Source organism: Leuciscus leuciscus (genome assembly GCF_965113295.1).
Source record: "Leuciscus leuciscus genome assembly, chromosome: 23".
In the NCBI taxonomy this organism is placed as follows: domain Eukaryota; kingdom Metazoa; phylum Chordata; class Actinopteri; order Cypriniformes; family Leuciscidae; genus Leuciscus; species Leuciscus leuciscus.
This window is the reverse complement of record NC_138747.1, coordinates 29,877,929-29,893,941: the sequence shown is the minus strand read 5'-3', so window position 1 is coordinate 29,893,941 and position 16,013 is coordinate 29,877,929. Positions and strand designations below refer to the sequence as shown.

Below are 16,013 nucleotides of genomic sequence, written 5' to 3'. Positions count from 1 at the left end.
TTACGATTTTTGTTTATTGATTAATTTCTTATTGGTTAAAGTAGATTTGTGAAGTATTTCCACGTTTGTTGATCGTATTACAGTTGCATATCACCTTGTTTCCTTCTTTCTGACAAGTTGAAAGTTTACATTTGGGGTTAATGGGTTTTGTTTGGGATGAAAACCTAAAATATTTCCTAAAATAACATTTGTGATATCGTAAAAAAAATTTTTGGGGGTAATTGACATAAAATAAAATAAAAATATATTAGATAAAAAAACTTAAACCTAAAATTCTTTGTGATGACTTTGCGAAATATTAGAAATGTTGCATTGACAAAAAACTGAAATAAAAAATTAAAGCTGTATCAAAAAAAAGAATAAAAATGAAAAAGCACATTATAAAATTATTAAAACTAAAATGAAAATGACAATAAAAGCTATTTTTTTGTAATTATATTGAACTTATCAATAATCAATATTATTATTAATTGTTGAAAATTAATGCACATTGCAGCTTTCTCTCCACAATTTCTTTCATTAGAATAACGTGCACTGAGGAATTTTAGGCCCTGTTTATACCGATTCTGCTCGATCGGATCACAAGCTGGACGGCACTAACTCGTCCACTTTCGGCCACTTCTAGAGGTCGCATTCGAACGGATTGCTTTCGTAGTGTAAACGTTCATGTGGACGAATGTGTTCAAACAGCCACAAAAGACCGTCTACTCTCCGCCTACTGACCTATCGAGTGAACATTATGGGAAGCGCACTAGCCAGGCGGGATTTAAACTTTGTCGGCTGAAGATCCAAGTTTGGTTTGAACATGAAAAACGTACCGAGCACGATGTTCTCTCACCATTCCTGATTTCTAACACACATTTACTAAGAAAGTTAGTATTGCATTGTCTTTAACAGAATGTATTTTGTTTCCACGAATGAGAACAGTGTTTTTGTGTTGTGTTGTAGTGGACATCTGGTCGGTGGGCTGCATAATGGCTGAGCTCCTCACTGGACGGACCCTGTTTCCCGGCACTGATCGTATCCTTTCCCCATCATTCATCCCCTGCACAAAACCCCTCTTCCTGGAAATACCCCTTTAGCGAAGTGGCATTTGTTTAGCCCCCCCTCCCCATCTGTAAGTGTGAAAAAAAAAAGGCAGCTACGCGTGTCAGCCGGTCCTAATTCATAGAGCGAGGCAGTGATCCTGAGGGAAATGAATCAGCTAGTGTCGGGCCTGCGGTCTCCCAGTGAGTCACACTGCCGGACGGTCCTGTTGACGGAAAACATGAACTTTGCTCAGTCTTAAAGGACAAAGATACTAGCACAGCGTGGAGAATCTTAATGCGTTTCTGCTTCTGCTCTGCTTCACGAGGTCGTCGAATCAAACCCCCTGTGAAAAATACAACACACTCACACACACACTCACACATTAAATGGGGTCTTGGCCTTTCAAGAAAGGAAGTGTGATCTGCATTTCAAGGAAGTGTGCGAAAGAATAGATTAGGATAAAGAAGTCGTTATTTGGTTGCCAGATAAATCTGCTTTCTGTGTGCATTTGTCTTTTTGTGTGTGCATAATAATATAACTCGGATTAGATGTGTAAAATAGCATTAATTAATATTAGTTAACACTCAATTCGTGTGTGTTTGAGTGTCAGGTGACTCTCACAAATGTACATACATTCCTACAACAGATATATATTACAGAAATAGTTTGGGCAGGAATAAAATTATCATTTATTTATTCCAAACTGCACTAATTTAAATAAATAAATGTATATATTAGGGCTGTCAATAGATTTTTTTTATTTTTTTTATCGTGATTAATCCCACGCTTTTGTGCATGCATATGTATGCTTAATCGAGAAATTAAGTATACATCATTTGTCTTGATTAACGTGTTTATTTTGTCATCGTTTGCTAATCCGAAAATCAGATCGAAGTACGATTCTCACAAAGATATTTTCTGCAAGCTTTTTTCATGGTAAATGAAGCTGTCTTTCCAAAGAAAGACACTTGGAGACTCCAAAAGGACACCTCATTACCATATGATACAAGGAGTCCATATAATTCATACATGAATGCACACATTACAGAACAGAACTTTTCAGAATTCAGTGTACAGTTTTTAGAGTAGTTTGTTTTAGACATGTCATGATGCGATACTGAACAGGACCACATGGAGATGGCAAAAAAATAAATCCCCGTTTACTTTCATCGTTAGAAAAAGCTGCATTCTCACAAAATATGAAAGAAAGAAGGTCACAGAGATGAACATTTCAATGTTTTGCTAAACTGCTCCTTTAAATCCACACTAACAAAAATGGATAAGGCACACAACACACACACATGGTTTGATGCACTAGCTTGTGTGTATGAGCTGCATGTTGACTTGCTGCATTTATGCTTGTTTCTAACTGGACTGCATTAATGAACCGCCCCGATCGGTCATCATTTTGCTTGCAAACACTTTTTAGTCTTCGAACAATGATACCTCTCTTTCTTCCTCAGCTTTTCACTTACCTTTTGATGATTGTTTGTGCTGTTCAGTAACATCCACCTGTGCCAGATTTGAATAGAAGTCAGTGTGGATCTGGAACAGTGTAGAACTAGCCCACTTTACTGTAGCTCACACATGTTTGCCACATTCAATTGTTAAACGTATTTGCACGCTTTCAGTAACTGCGTTCACATGCATAAGAATATTCTTATATTAATCAGAATTTGGTCTCATTCCAATGTAAGTGACCATGTTTTGATAATGTAAGAACATTCAGATTTAAACCCATTAACCATAAATATACTGGTTTCTAGAAATCAGAAAAAATTGTATGCAATGGACTTAAACAGCTTACCCTTTCACAGCAGATTTATTTAACAAACTGTCAAATATGCTAAATATGATGTTCATTTACAAAAAATAAATCCTTAAATTCGGCATTAATAACTTTTTTCACGCCATCAGCCGCGCGTTCACTCTATCTCTGAGGATCTCCTGGTTCTTGGCTCATTTTGAGTCAGAATTGTGAATTCAGTGAATCGTTAACTGAAGACTCACTCTTTGACTGAATCATTTGAATCAGTGAGTTGTTGACTCGAGAACAGATGCAAATGGATCGGTCCAGTTCATGAATGAATCGTTCAGTGTGATTTGCGCACTGATTCAGGTTCGATAAAAAGAATCGGTTCGTTCACGGACTTCACTATCGCGTCTCTTGAACGACATGTTTTTATGAAAAATGTGGAGTAAAAAAAGTACATTATTAATATTATGCTTTGGAATTTAGTGAAGTAAAAGTTTCCCGAAATAAAAAAGACTGCTTTGAGTTTGTTGTATTCAAGGTCATTTCATCCCACCACAAAGCATAAAGCCTGTCACGCTGTTGCATTAACTCAAGTTTTGTGTGCTGCTTCATGCCAGTGTAATTCAGCAGTGTTGGGGAAGTTACTTTTAAAAGGAATTCGTTACAATATTCTGTTACTCCCTAAAAAGTAACTAATTGCGTTACTTAGTTACTTTTTATGGAATATAATGCATTGCTACTTTTGCATTACTTTTTCTGGGCTTGCCTGTTTGTTTTTTGATAAAAAAAAAACAACAGAAGTTCTGTTTTTAGCAAATGTAAAGTCCCTTTCACACCAAAAGAGAAATGAATTCACGCCTGTACAGTAGAGGGCGCAGCTCAAACCTTTCAGATGTTTTCTGTCTCCGGATCGCAGGAGAATATGACGCAGGGAATGAAAATTCAACACTCTTTCTTTAGCAGTAAAAATTAAAAAAGAAACTGATGTTATGTTAAACTGAAGTCATTTTTGCTTATTTGTATGGTCGAATTGGATCATCAGCAGCAAAGACAATGGTTAATAAAGTGAGATTAAATACATAAAGTATATTTGGATTATTTAACGTTTAATTATTGCAGGTTTTCGTAATATTCTGAATTTGCATTTCACTGTTTTTATAAATTGAGAAATACTGAATCTGTTTTTGTCCAAGTGGGATGAGTAAATGTATGTTCACATTTAGTCTAGAGCTACAATAACCATCATGTTCACACACAACGCATCTGCGCTTACGATTTCTCTCTGAACATGGCGACAGGAGAGGCGTGAGCCAGTTAATTGGAAAACAAAGTAACTTGCGTTACTTGTTTGAAAAAGTAACACCGATATTTTGTTGTAAATGTAAAAGTAATGCATTGCTTTACTAGTTACTTGAAAAAAGTAATCTGATTACATAACTCGCATTACTCGTAATGCGTTACCCCAACACTAATTCAGTCAGGTAAGTGTGCTAGCTAAGTTCTGCTACGCTAACTTCCTCAATGAAGCAGTTGAAGGATCTGAGAAGTCTTGAAAGCTCCATACATAATGATTGCAGAATGCATGTAGGCTTTGAACCAATCATGGCTCAGTTTTATTTCTAGCTTTATCCCATTTTCCTGTGCTGTTTTCATTCTTTAGTTTAAAAAAATCATTTTGTTATCACCCCCCCCCCCCCTCCCCCCCCAGTCCCTGCTTTCATAGTCACCCCATTCCCTGCATTTTCCTTTATTTTGCTCTTAAAGATATTGATCAGTTGAAGCTTATCATGATGCTCGTCGGAACCCCAGGGCCAGAGTTCTTGATGAAAGTCTCTTCGGAGTCTGTGAGTTTTTCTGTTCTGCCTGAGTTTGACTCCCTCTGTGTCGCAATGACGGCCTGACGGTCTGTTCTGCTTTCTTCACTCACCCCGATCACACTTCATGCATGTCGCATCATTTTTTTCCCTTTCTTTTTCACTGGCATGAACTACTAGTTATGCAATCACCTTAAAATAGTCAGTAGTAGTCAGACAGCTGGCAGATGAATTTGCTAAATCAACTCATGATTACGAGTGTGTACGAATGGCTTTCTTAATTCTCGCTCTCATGCGTCCTGCACTTCCTGTTGTATTTCCTGTGTCTGTCTTAACCCTGGATTGATTAACATGGGGTGCATGCACTGCAAAAAAACATCTTGCTCAGTTTTTTGCTCTTATTTTCCAGTACAGATGTCTAAACATTCTTTAATCATGATACATTTACCTGAAAAGCAAAATGACCTAAGAAATGTATCTAAATATAGTAAGTTTTGGGGGGTTTAGTATGAATATGTTAGCCTATGTGAGTTCTATGAGCTAATGTGCTCGGAAAAAGACAAAATTCGCATTTAGAAGATATAAACATTCAAAACGTACAGTCTCTCACTTCCGCAAATATGGATCGACGATTTTGATGACATCATTCAGCCCTCATCTTTTGTCCAATCAAATGCTCTCTAGAATCTGAAGTCCCACCCCTACATTATAAAAAGACGCTGAAATCAGTCATTTGTTCACACATTTACCATTTTCTACATGGTGAATGGCACATAGTGGACTATATAGGGGATAGGGAATGATTCAGACAGTGTAAATATGCTTTCCATTGTCACGCGAAGCGCCACAGCTCTGGTTCAGAGACACGATAGCACAGGGCGGATCATGACCTTTTAGGACCCATTTGAATTCGACACAAAATGCTGTATTTTAAAGCAATATGGAGATTAGCAGGAAAAACGTATAGACGGACTCGGCATTATAAACCTCACTGATGAGTAGAGCCATGAAACTTTTCAAACTACACATCCTCAGCATGATTCTGTTCACTGTTCTGCTTTAGGAACAGTTTCATATTAAATCTTAAAGGGGAATCTGTTAGACCGTGTCTGTCATAAGATTTCAAATGTGGCTTTACCGAGCTCAGCGGCTTCTGGACGAGCTGTGATGTAAACGAAGCGCTATTGGCTATTTTTAAAAAGGGGAGGAGCTTCTCTTTGTCCCGCCCTGTCTTCCTGTTTCAGTGGAAATTACGTCAACACATTAAAGGCACACTGCAGTTTCCGTTTTTCTCAAACAGCGACCCCTAGAGTCGCTGTGGAGTACTTTAACGTTACTGTCGTAAATACCACTCACGCAGAGCCGTCTCTGCACTCTTCCGACTGCACTTTCTTAGTTTTCTTCGTCGTAAAGCAAGTCGAGATTCTCGTGAGATTTGTCGAGGCTCCACCTCTCAAACTTGCATTGCTGGTTTTGCCAGCGGCATCCCCCCCCCAACCCTGCTTTGCTATCGGGATGATTCGCCCTACTACGAGTTCGTTTACCATCGAAATGATTTCGAAACTGTTATATTAAGGTACAAATCTTGCATAGTGTGCCTTTAAATAACGCTGCATGTTTCAAGGCTCTTCGGTGGGCCTTCAAAACAAGAAAACATCTGCCAATAGGTCAAAAAATAAACTTGTTTTCCCTTCATATTAAGTTTATTTTTCTGACCCTGTTGGCAGAAATCGTTTTAAGCACATTTTGACACATTTGCGATCGTATTTTCTCCCCGACTGTGACGTAAATCCCAGTAAAATGGCTTCTGGAATAAGAACAAATAGGGCGGGGCTTGATTTTGTCCGTGGGGAATTGATTGGATGGTTGTGGTTTGCTATTGGTGGATCTCATGTGAGTGACAGGTTGCCCCGCCCTCGCACCAATAAACATGTCATCAGAGCGCCAAAGCTATTTTCATGAAAGATTACGAGGCACATGCATTTTATACAACTAATTATGTACACATATAAATCATTTATAATAAATGCAATATTTTATGCAATAACATACTACAACATTTGATAAAAATGTAGATTTTAGTTGTCATTTTGCTTTTCAAGTAAATCTCCAGGTTTTCCCTTCTTAAATGATCTCAGCATTAAGCCGCAACATAAAGCAACCAAAGATAGCAGCAGCTGCATTGTTCTCCTGTTTGCCCACTCATATGTGTGAGTGTATTTGAACCGTACACCCCTTGACCTGGGTTCCCCAAGATATAAACCAGCTTCAGCAGATAATGCGACTGACGGGAACCCCGCCGGCCTCTCTAATAAGCCGGATGCCGAGCCACGAGGTGAGCGCACGGACCCTCTCCGAACCGGTGACGGTAGCAGAAAATCCTCCAGACCCGGCCGCTCTGGAATGAGTGACTCAGTTTCCCCCATGTGACTCTTTTCTGTTTACCCTGGGTCATTTTTAATTTTCCAAACCACTCCCAACCTTTCCCAACCACTGCCTGCTTTTCGTTTATACTTGACCTTTAGGATATACCTAATTTGTGCCCACAGCACTGAGCTTTAAGGCGAATGCCGCCACTCTTTAAACCCAGGCATGCAGTGAGTTTTAGACTGCTTAAGCTCTAACATACAATGTCGAGTGTTCTATGTAGTAAACAATAGATGCAGTGTTTGTTTAACATGCAGTAGCGCTGGTCTGTATTGTCTGAGGTCTGCTGGAAAACACCAGGTCCTGATCGAGATTTCAACGGAAATATGTTTGTGAACAACAGAAAATGGCACAAAAAAATATTTAGACACACTTTAAAAATATCTGACTGTCATTGCGTTAGATGTAAAATATCAATGACATTTATGTATTTTTAGTGTGCAAATATTTTTGAGGAACTGTATATCTCAGTAGATATCGCTGCAGTGATTATGTATTTTTGTAGGCCATCCCGTAAGTTCGCGTCACCCTGGTTCCCTCACAAAAAAAGGGGGTTGTTTTTTTTCCCATTGGATTTTAGCAGAAAATAAGCTCCGTGATCCACAAAAAGCTCATAATTCTTTCATGTTTTGTTTGCCATGATAATCTTTACAAACTAACTCAACTTGAATGCAATTGGTGGAAGTAAAGAGCTAAACGTAGGCTATAAACGAACTACACCACAGTCACCTGACTTCAACGGCACCATCACTAAGTTTCCGACAACTCTTTATTTTCCCTGAAAGTTCAAGTTGTAATAGTTTAGTCCCATTTAGACGCTTGTTAACAATCACCTTTTTCAAGGCAAGTTAGCTTTAAAAAAAATCACAAGCGGGGTTTTAGTGATGTAGAATAAAACATGAAAGTATCTTGATCTTGTGTTCACCACAGACCTTCAGGCATTTAACCAACAACTCATTGACTTCGGGACTGGACTAGTTAAAATGCTAGCTTGTTTCCGGATTTGGCCTTCAGAAATACATCATCCCTGCAGCATTCTACCGTTGTCATGCTTTTCTCTTAGCCGTCTTTGTTTGCTTTACTTTGCCCTCAATTTTGTCCTTATTTTGACTCATTAATAATAATGTGTAATCCTTTAATGTTATTTTTTAATCAACAGGCAAGGAACTACATCAATTCTCTTCCTTACATGCCCAAAAGGAGCTTTGCAGATGTGTTTATTGGTGCAAATCCATTAGGTAACAATTCTGCCTTTCTATACAATGATGAAAACCCCGTTCCACTGAAATCCAGAACCGGCCCACATGACTCGAGAAATGTCAAAGTTAATGTGTGACGTTAAGAGTAATTAACATGTCATTACCATTCTTTTCAGTCAAAAGTCATTCATCACATTTATTTTATTCTACTGACCACCCAATTTGTAATTATTAGAAATTATAAAATAAAAAATTATGTAAATATATTCTGAATAATATGCACTACTTATAACTTTGGGGTGAATAAGACTTTTATTATTAATTATTATTATTATTATTATTATTATTATTATTATTAAGACACTAATAGTTTTATTCAGCAATGATGCATTAAATTAACCAAATGTGACCATTAAGACATTTATAATGATACAATAGCTTTCTATTTCAAATAATGCTGTTCATTTGTACTCAAATATAAAAAAAATGCATAATTACATGCAACTAATCCTAAACCAAACTCTAATCCTAACCCTGTAAGTACTTGTAGCTAATTAGTATTACTCAGTATTTAAATATATAATTACACTGTAACACGGACACCTTAAAATAAAGTGTAACCAAAACATTTATTTTAGAAACATGTTGTCTTTATGATTTCACAATTAATAACTCGCACAGTATTTTATGCATGATCATGTTTAGCTGGAATCCTTTTTTTTTTTTTTTTGCTGAAGAACGATAAAAACATTGACAGCCAATCAGAATCCTTCCTGCATCTTAATATGCTTTTGATGCTGCATTTAGAATGAACTTAAATATACATCATCAAACAAACTCACACATACAACATTTGTAAAGATTATTTTTTAAACGATCACATTGATTCTAATGAAAGCAACATTAATGTTGTGCCGTCGTAAACCCTTCTGTGATTTATAAATGCTGCTTGTTGTGTTACAGCTGTGGACCTGCTGGAGAAGATGCTGGTTCTGGACACGGATAAACGGATCACCGCGTCAGATTCTCTCGCGCACCCGTACTTCTCCCAGTATCACGACCCGGACGACGAGCCCGAGGCAGAACCGTACGACCAGAGCTTCGAGAGTCGCGATCTAGAGATCGAAGAGTGGAAACGTAAGCCTGCGCATTCGATTTCTCAAGAGAGATGACATTTGATTGAATGACCTCTCCGTGATGTAACGCCAGTGCTTTCAACAGTCGTGTCTTTCCCCACAGGGCTCACGTACGAGGCGGTGGTGAGCTTCGAGCCTCCGATGTTCGACGGAGACGAGATGGAGGCGTGAGGAGAATCACTGACCGTACAGGAAAATGACATTCAAGTGCCTGCCATCATCAAGTGCTGGCTTCCCCGTGTTCTTATCCATGCCTTCACACACGCTCGGTCAAAATAAGAGGGAAAAAAACATGCAAACTTTCCAAAAGGACACAGAGAATGTAATGTTTTGTGCCCTGTGCCCCAGTAAAATGAACTGCTTTTTTTAAAAATTAGAGAAAAATGTGCATTCTCATGAAAAACAAATTCATATCAGCATTTTAAACATTTAATATTCTTTCTCTGGGGAAGTGAAACGTTTACCTCCAAACTCCGCTTGCAGCCTATACGATAAATAAAGGCCAGAGAAATTCTGTACCGTCAGAATACTAAGTTTTAGATATGTAAATAAAATGGCACAGCTGTATATACATGGAAATAATGTGCACCAACAGTTTTATTTAGTATTTGCAGCGAAGCACACATCACAGAATGTGACCTGCATTATAAATAGCAAGTGAACGAACTAAAAGAGTGAATCCGAACACGTAAAGAGATTGTATTTACTATTTAGTGCTGTGTGTAGAATGTAAACGGACGCGGTGTTCTTCTGCCGACCGCATCAGGAACAGGAATGAAATATCAACACATGCAGACATGCTTGTTCTGAAATATATATATGGGAAAATATTTAGATATTGGTGCTCAGTGCGAAAACTCTCACGATTTTTTTTTTACATTAAAATGTTATGGGCAAATCTCATCAAATACACAAACCCAGAATCAGAAGGAAAAAGCTAAATATAAGAAAACAACGGCTATTTTGAGAACCAATAATAATGTTATTATGTTATTAATATATTTTAATGATTCATTCATTTTACCTCACGACAGAGTGCTCATTACCGTAATGCAACAAAATCTCATTGCTGTATTAGAGTGGATAAAAATTTTGATATATTATTTCAATGGAACATTATTTTGGCCATCATGATAATATCTGTTGTAATGCTTTTATTTAATACAGATTAAAATTTTAAATAAAAAAATCCTCTAATGCTATGTTGCGGTAATGAGACTCGGCATTGAGAATAATGGATTTTTAAAAAGAAAGGCATGTCAAATTGCAAAAGGTTTTAAAGATATGCTTCCTTTTTATATATAAAAATGTATTTTATTTTATTTTGGGGTTAAGTGTGATTTGGACATGTTTTTTGTGCGATCCATCCTTTTTATCTGCCTGCTTTTCCCCAGAGTTAACTCCTTGTTAAATGGCAGCTGATCCTCTAGCTAGACTAGAGTGTAGTTTCTCTCCCAGCCATTTTCCTTCATTTATTATTTATGTAAATTAAGAGAAATGGGTGTGAAAAGGTTTGAACAGTAAGTTTACGTGAACAGAACAACTCTACGAGCGAGAGACGGTTGCATTATGGCCCACAATAAAATGATCCCCCTTTATTATTGTTTGCCCTGGGAAAGACATACAGCCTGGAAGTTCATGTTTGCAAAAATGAAAGAACCTGAGCCAATATTCTGCTTTTCCATTGATCTTGATTTAACAGCCCAGACTAGAAGACGAATGTGTTTTCTCAAGCGCAGCCGGCATCTAACTTATTGTATCAGTTGTTTAAGATTATTTTTAAGGTGTTTTCTTTTTCACTGTATATTATCACTTAATTTTATTCAGCAAATTTTCTGTGTTGAGCATGTATTGTTATATGTGAGGTGGGGTGTGTATTTATGCGCATTTTACAGTTTTCTGAGGAGTGGAGAATCACTAAACGTGTCAATCAGTGGTGCATCGAGCAGCAAAACATTTCAGTTTGTCGCATGGAACCATTTTACATAGAAAAGAGATCCTTGTATCACTTTTTTGTGCATTTAACAAGTTTTTCTTTAGTCACCCATAAGTTATGTGGTCTGTGAACAACCACTGCTATACAGAAATAAAGGCAATTATTTTTCACAACACTCATTCTTTGCTCTTTCTTTTGCACATAACGGTTTTATATTTTAAAACAATATTTAAATGCTAAATTTTAAAGAGGAATAAATGTAGAGTTGCATCAGTACAAACGATTCTTTGAAAACACTGCCACCAAGTGGTAATTTCTCATAGTACAAGGTGTGGAATATTCTTACATAAAAATGAATGTCTTGAAGAACCATTGCAATTATAAGACATTTTTTATCCTCTCGTGACACCAAAGGTAAACTCAAAGAACTCAGTAAAATAAGGTGATGAGAGTACTGTGTAAAATGTATGCAGAATACAATGTGTGTTAAGAGCATGTTCTCGCTATTGTAGCCCTGAGGGAAAAACACAAACACAATTAACTGAACACATGTGTAACAACGTGCACAGCATAGCTGTGGGGCAAGTTGTCACAATAGCAAACTGCACTGATGCTGATTTGAGAAGAATATTTTTTTGTCTAACTGATGCAATACTTGCACATCTACCACAACATATCTGATTTTAAAACTATTGTATTATTGACTATGAAATAGCTTTTCTGCTGATTTAATATGTATTTTAAATCGTTGGCTGGATGTATACTATACTAGTGCGGTTTCAATGGTCCCTTGTTTACCCAACAGTGATTACAAACCTAACTCGACTTTTTGACTCCAGACCTTGTGGCATCTTCTGTGTGCGCGCGACTCGAGTCGTGTGTACATGTGGGTGTGATACTGTACTTCTGTTGTTTGGTTCAGTTGTTGTTTGGCAAGTTTTGTGCGCATGCGCGGACCGTTACATGTGAGTGAATCTGAGCTCTTAGCCGCCGGTGCAGCATGGAAAGGAAAGGTGAGCATCAAAACGACTTAATTACTGTCCTCCAAAATAGTTTATATCAACAGTACACATGTAAATAGAAATAAACATCGCACCCAGACTGAATCATATCCGTGTTGTGAGCAGGCGCGCTAGTATGAGAGGTGCTAGTGTGTTTGACAAGAGACAAAGCCCATGTGTGTTTAGCTGTTGCTAATATAACAACAGTAACGTTTCTCCAGCTTTAACGTGTATGAACATCTGCTCATATTACACGGAATATCTGGACGTTTGTTGCTCATTTATGGATATATGTTGCGTGTTTCTGATTGTAGTTGCTGTTTGTTGTTGTTATATTGTTGTAGCCTCGTTCGCGTGAGCCTCTGCTAGCTGAACTTTCTCTTGTTTTGGCTCGTTAAAAAAAAAAAAACGATATGTTAATCGTAAAAATGTTTATTTTAATGAAAGTAAATCAGTGCTGTGATTATTGAAAACTCTCGTTTTGATGTTTGATGTCGTCAAAATGCTAACAGCACAAACTGATAAAGCCGCCAAAACTTACAAATGAATCAATTAAAATATTTTACTGATCATGGTTACCGCCAAATTATTGACTATTGTAGAACTTTAATAACATATTAGGGAATATTGGAACAATATAATAAGCTTTTCAAATATTTTTCCGTCGTTTTGTTTCATATTGTTGATGACAGTTTTGGTTCAAATGAAGTCACCACTGTATTATCTGTAGTGCTAGTAGTTTGTTATCTTAACTAACGTTAGGTACGTTAACACTTTCTTTTTAATGGTCCACTTTCTACTTAAACTTAACTTTGCAAGTAACGTTACATGTCAGCTTATTCTACCAACCCGAGCCCTAAACTAACCGTGTAACGTTAGTAGCCTAATAATTCGAGCAAGTTAGTTGCTAATTAATGAGATTTAGTTGACATGTAAAGTTACTCATAGTTAGTAAAATGTCTAAAGTCGACCATCAAAATAAAGTGTAACCGAAAACTATGATTACCATGTTTTGTGGCGACATAAACATTTTGTCCTAATACTGGTCTCATTACATGAAAGATATTACTTTAAGCTGTAACATACATAGAAGACTATCATGCTTACTTGCAGATTATTGTTTGCGTGCTCAAATAAATTCTTCTGTTTTCTGACAGTACTTGCACTTCAGGCGAGGAAGAAAAGGACCAAAACCAAGAAACCCTGCAAAAAGTGAGTAAATCCAGTTTGTATACGTATACTTCTCAATATTAAGTCATGAAAAGACTCCAAGGAGATCGGAACATGATTCAGAAACCGTGGTGCAAAGTAATAATCATTTTAATGAGTTTACATTTATTATGAGGTCTGGAAATTCAGAATCACTCTACTCAAACGCTCACTCCAAGTCAGCAAAAAAAGAAAGAAAAAAAGCTTAACGCATAAAGATCATAACAAAGTGAAAAATGCTATTCTGTTTGAAGTCAATGGAGAAGATACTGAAGATGAGAAGATGAATAAACTCTGAAACAACAACTCTATAAGCCATTTAAAGGGATGGTTCACCCAAAAATGAAATTTACCCCATGATTTACTCACCCTCAAGCCATCCTAGGTGTATATGACATTCTTCTTTCAGACGAATACAATCGGCGTTATATTAAAAAATGTCCTGGCTCTTCCAAGCTTTATAATGGCAGTGAATGGTTGTTTCTGTTTTGAAGTCCATCAAAGTGCATCCATCCATGATAAAAGTGCTCCACACAGCTCTGGCGGGTTAATAAAGGCCTTCTGAAGCGAAGCGACGTGTTTGTGTCTAGGGGTAAATGGGAGTATAACATTAACAAGTGTGTGTATCTCAAAATGAGGGTATGGCAATAGGAGAAAAGGATATAGGTGAAACTCCATGCAAAAAAGTGAAAAGAAATTAATATTTACAAAGGGACCAGATAACAATACAATAACAAGGTGGGAAGGCGAGCACGAGAGGTGCCAAAGAAAATAATGAAAAATAACACAGCTTATATCAGCTAAAATAAGTAAGTCTTCAGTATTAAAACGCCATAACTAAACTATGCTGACTAACCAGATAAACAAATCACTCTCTCCTAAAACTAGTGTGTCTAATACAACCGGAATTCATATGTTCTTCTTTTTTACATTCACTAAAGACAAAGCCGACTATGTTTACATGAATACTCGCCAAGACATATTTTTAAATAACTGGTGTATGCCGCTAAAGAGAACTGGTTTCAGGATCGAATGCTGTCTGAGAAAAGTGTCTTTCTGTGCGCGCGAGTAACGCATTGAGATCTTTTTCGTGGCTTATTGCGCTTAATAACTAATTTTACTATCACTTTATTTTCTCATTCATGCATGTTCTTTTCGTAAGAACCAAAAGCGCAAAAAAAAAATTGGTTTGCTTCCGAAGGACATGCACAACTTTTTATTTAAATATAATAAGAGTAGCCTACTTTATATACAATAAAACTGTACATTAATATGTATGATAGACCTATTTCATTAAATGTAAAAAAAAATATTTCTTGTTTTTATGCATCGATGCAATATTGTTCACATCAGCATTGCGATGCATCGTAAAAACGATTGTACAGCTCCAGTTAAATTAAAACTTGAATTTTGGTTTCGGTAAAAAAATTAATAAATGTGTGCATCACTAAAAATAATTAGTCTGTTATGATTTTGTCGATTTGTGTCTGACAGTTTTAGCTTGCACTTTGAACGTGCTTAACGTTCTTTAAAGTGAAAATCAATGGGGACCAGTGTTGTTTTGCGTGAACTATTCCTTTAACACTTTCATGTTGTTGTTATCATTCTAAGAATTTCATTTTAAAGTCAGTCTTACATGTCTTGAGTTTAATATGTTAAAGGAACACTCCACCGTTTTTTGAAATAGGGCTTATTCACCTTCTTTCCTACATTTAGATAGGTGGGCAAATGCATTTTTGTCTCAGTGCATGCATTGTTTTAGTTTGACAGGGTTGGCGCTAGCTTAGCTTAGCATAATGAATGGAATCCTTTGTTGCCTGCTAGCATGTCCTGAGTAAAAGTGATATAAAAAAAAAAAAAACCCTACCTAATTACTTCTTGTGGCCTGCGTATTCACAACAAGTACAAATAGCGATGCAGATTAACACTAGGCGATTTCCTATGCAGATTTTGACTTGGGACTATATTAGGGGGAAGCACAGGCGAAGCACTGCTACTTGGGCGCAGAGATATCACGCCCAAGTAGCAGTGCTTCGCCTGTGCTTCCCCCTAATATAGTCCTTAATATATAAGTCAATATCTGCCTAGGAAATCGCCTAGTGTTAATCTGCATCGCTATTTGTGCTTGTTGTGAATACGCAGGCCACAAGAAGTAATTAGGTAGGGTTTTTTTTAATTTTTATATCACTTTTATTCAGGACATGCTAGCTGGCAACAAAGGATTCCATTCATTATGCTAAGCTAAGCTCACGCCGACCCTGTCAAACTAAAACAATGCATGCACTGAGACAAAAATGCATTTGCCCACCTATCTAAATGTGGGAAAGAAGGTGAATAAGCCCTATTTCAAAAAACGGTGGAGTGTTCCTTTAAACAATCCAATCAAAGAGCCGCGGTCTTCTTGTGGCTACAGCCGATGCTCCAGTTGGTGCTCATATGGATGACCAGTTTTGAGTCTGGCCGCTACATATGTTGATCCAATTCTCTCTTCTCATGCCCATTTTTC

The 16,013-nt window shown here is 37.1% G+C and overlaps 2 protein-coding genes and 2 long non-coding RNA genes across 5 annotated transcripts in view; 3 read left to right on the top strand and 1 right to left on the bottom strand.

Annotated features, from left to right (window-relative positions):
- The window catches only part of mapk14b (mitogen-activated protein kinase 14b), a 58,058-nt gene extending 46,586 nt beyond the window's left edge, over positions 1 to 11,472 (top strand). The window contains exons 8-12 of one of the 2 annotated variants that reach the window (XM_082156535.1): positions 949 to 1,020; positions 6,855 to 6,934; positions 8,186 to 8,264; positions 9,189 to 9,362; positions 9,465 to 11,472. In XM_082156535.1, the coding sequence (XP_082012661.1) occupies positions 949 to 1,020; positions 6,855 to 6,934; positions 8,186 to 8,264; positions 9,189 to 9,362; positions 9,465 to 9,532 (473 nt within the window). In that variant the 3' untranslated portion in view covers positions 9,533 to 11,472. Of the gene's footprint in view, positions 1 to 948; positions 1,021 to 4,549; positions 4,630 to 6,854; positions 6,935 to 8,185; positions 8,265 to 9,188; positions 9,363 to 9,464 lie in introns of both variants that reach the window. The other variant, XM_082156534.1, reaches the window with a different exon arrangement.
- On the top strand, positions 1,027 to 3,307 carry LOC309488382. Its single transcript, XR_014202103.1, has 2 exons — positions 1,027 to 1,965; positions 2,040 to 3,307. It is a non-coding gene; the product is annotated as an uncharacterized lncRNA (long non-coding RNA).
- LOC309488372 lies at positions 5,259 to 6,848 on the bottom strand. The gene is made up of 2 exons (XR_014202094.1): positions 6,098 to 6,848; positions 5,259 to 6,066 (listed from the first exon to the last, which is right to left on the bottom strand). It is a non-coding gene; the product is annotated as an uncharacterized lncRNA (long non-coding RNA).
- Positions 11,473 to 12,213: 741 nt separating the features above from the next.
- The window catches only part of srpk1b (SRSF protein kinase 1b), a 51,150-nt gene continuing 47,350 nt past the window's right edge, over positions 12,214 to 16,013 (top strand). Inside the window, exons 1-2 of the mRNA XM_082156443.1 lie at positions 12,214 to 12,310; positions 13,456 to 13,510. Coding sequence (XP_082012569.1) covers positions 12,298 to 12,310; positions 13,456 to 13,510 — 68 coding nt within the window. The 5' untranslated portion in view covers positions 12,214 to 12,297. The remainder of the gene's footprint in view (positions 12,311 to 13,455; positions 13,511 to 16,013) is intronic.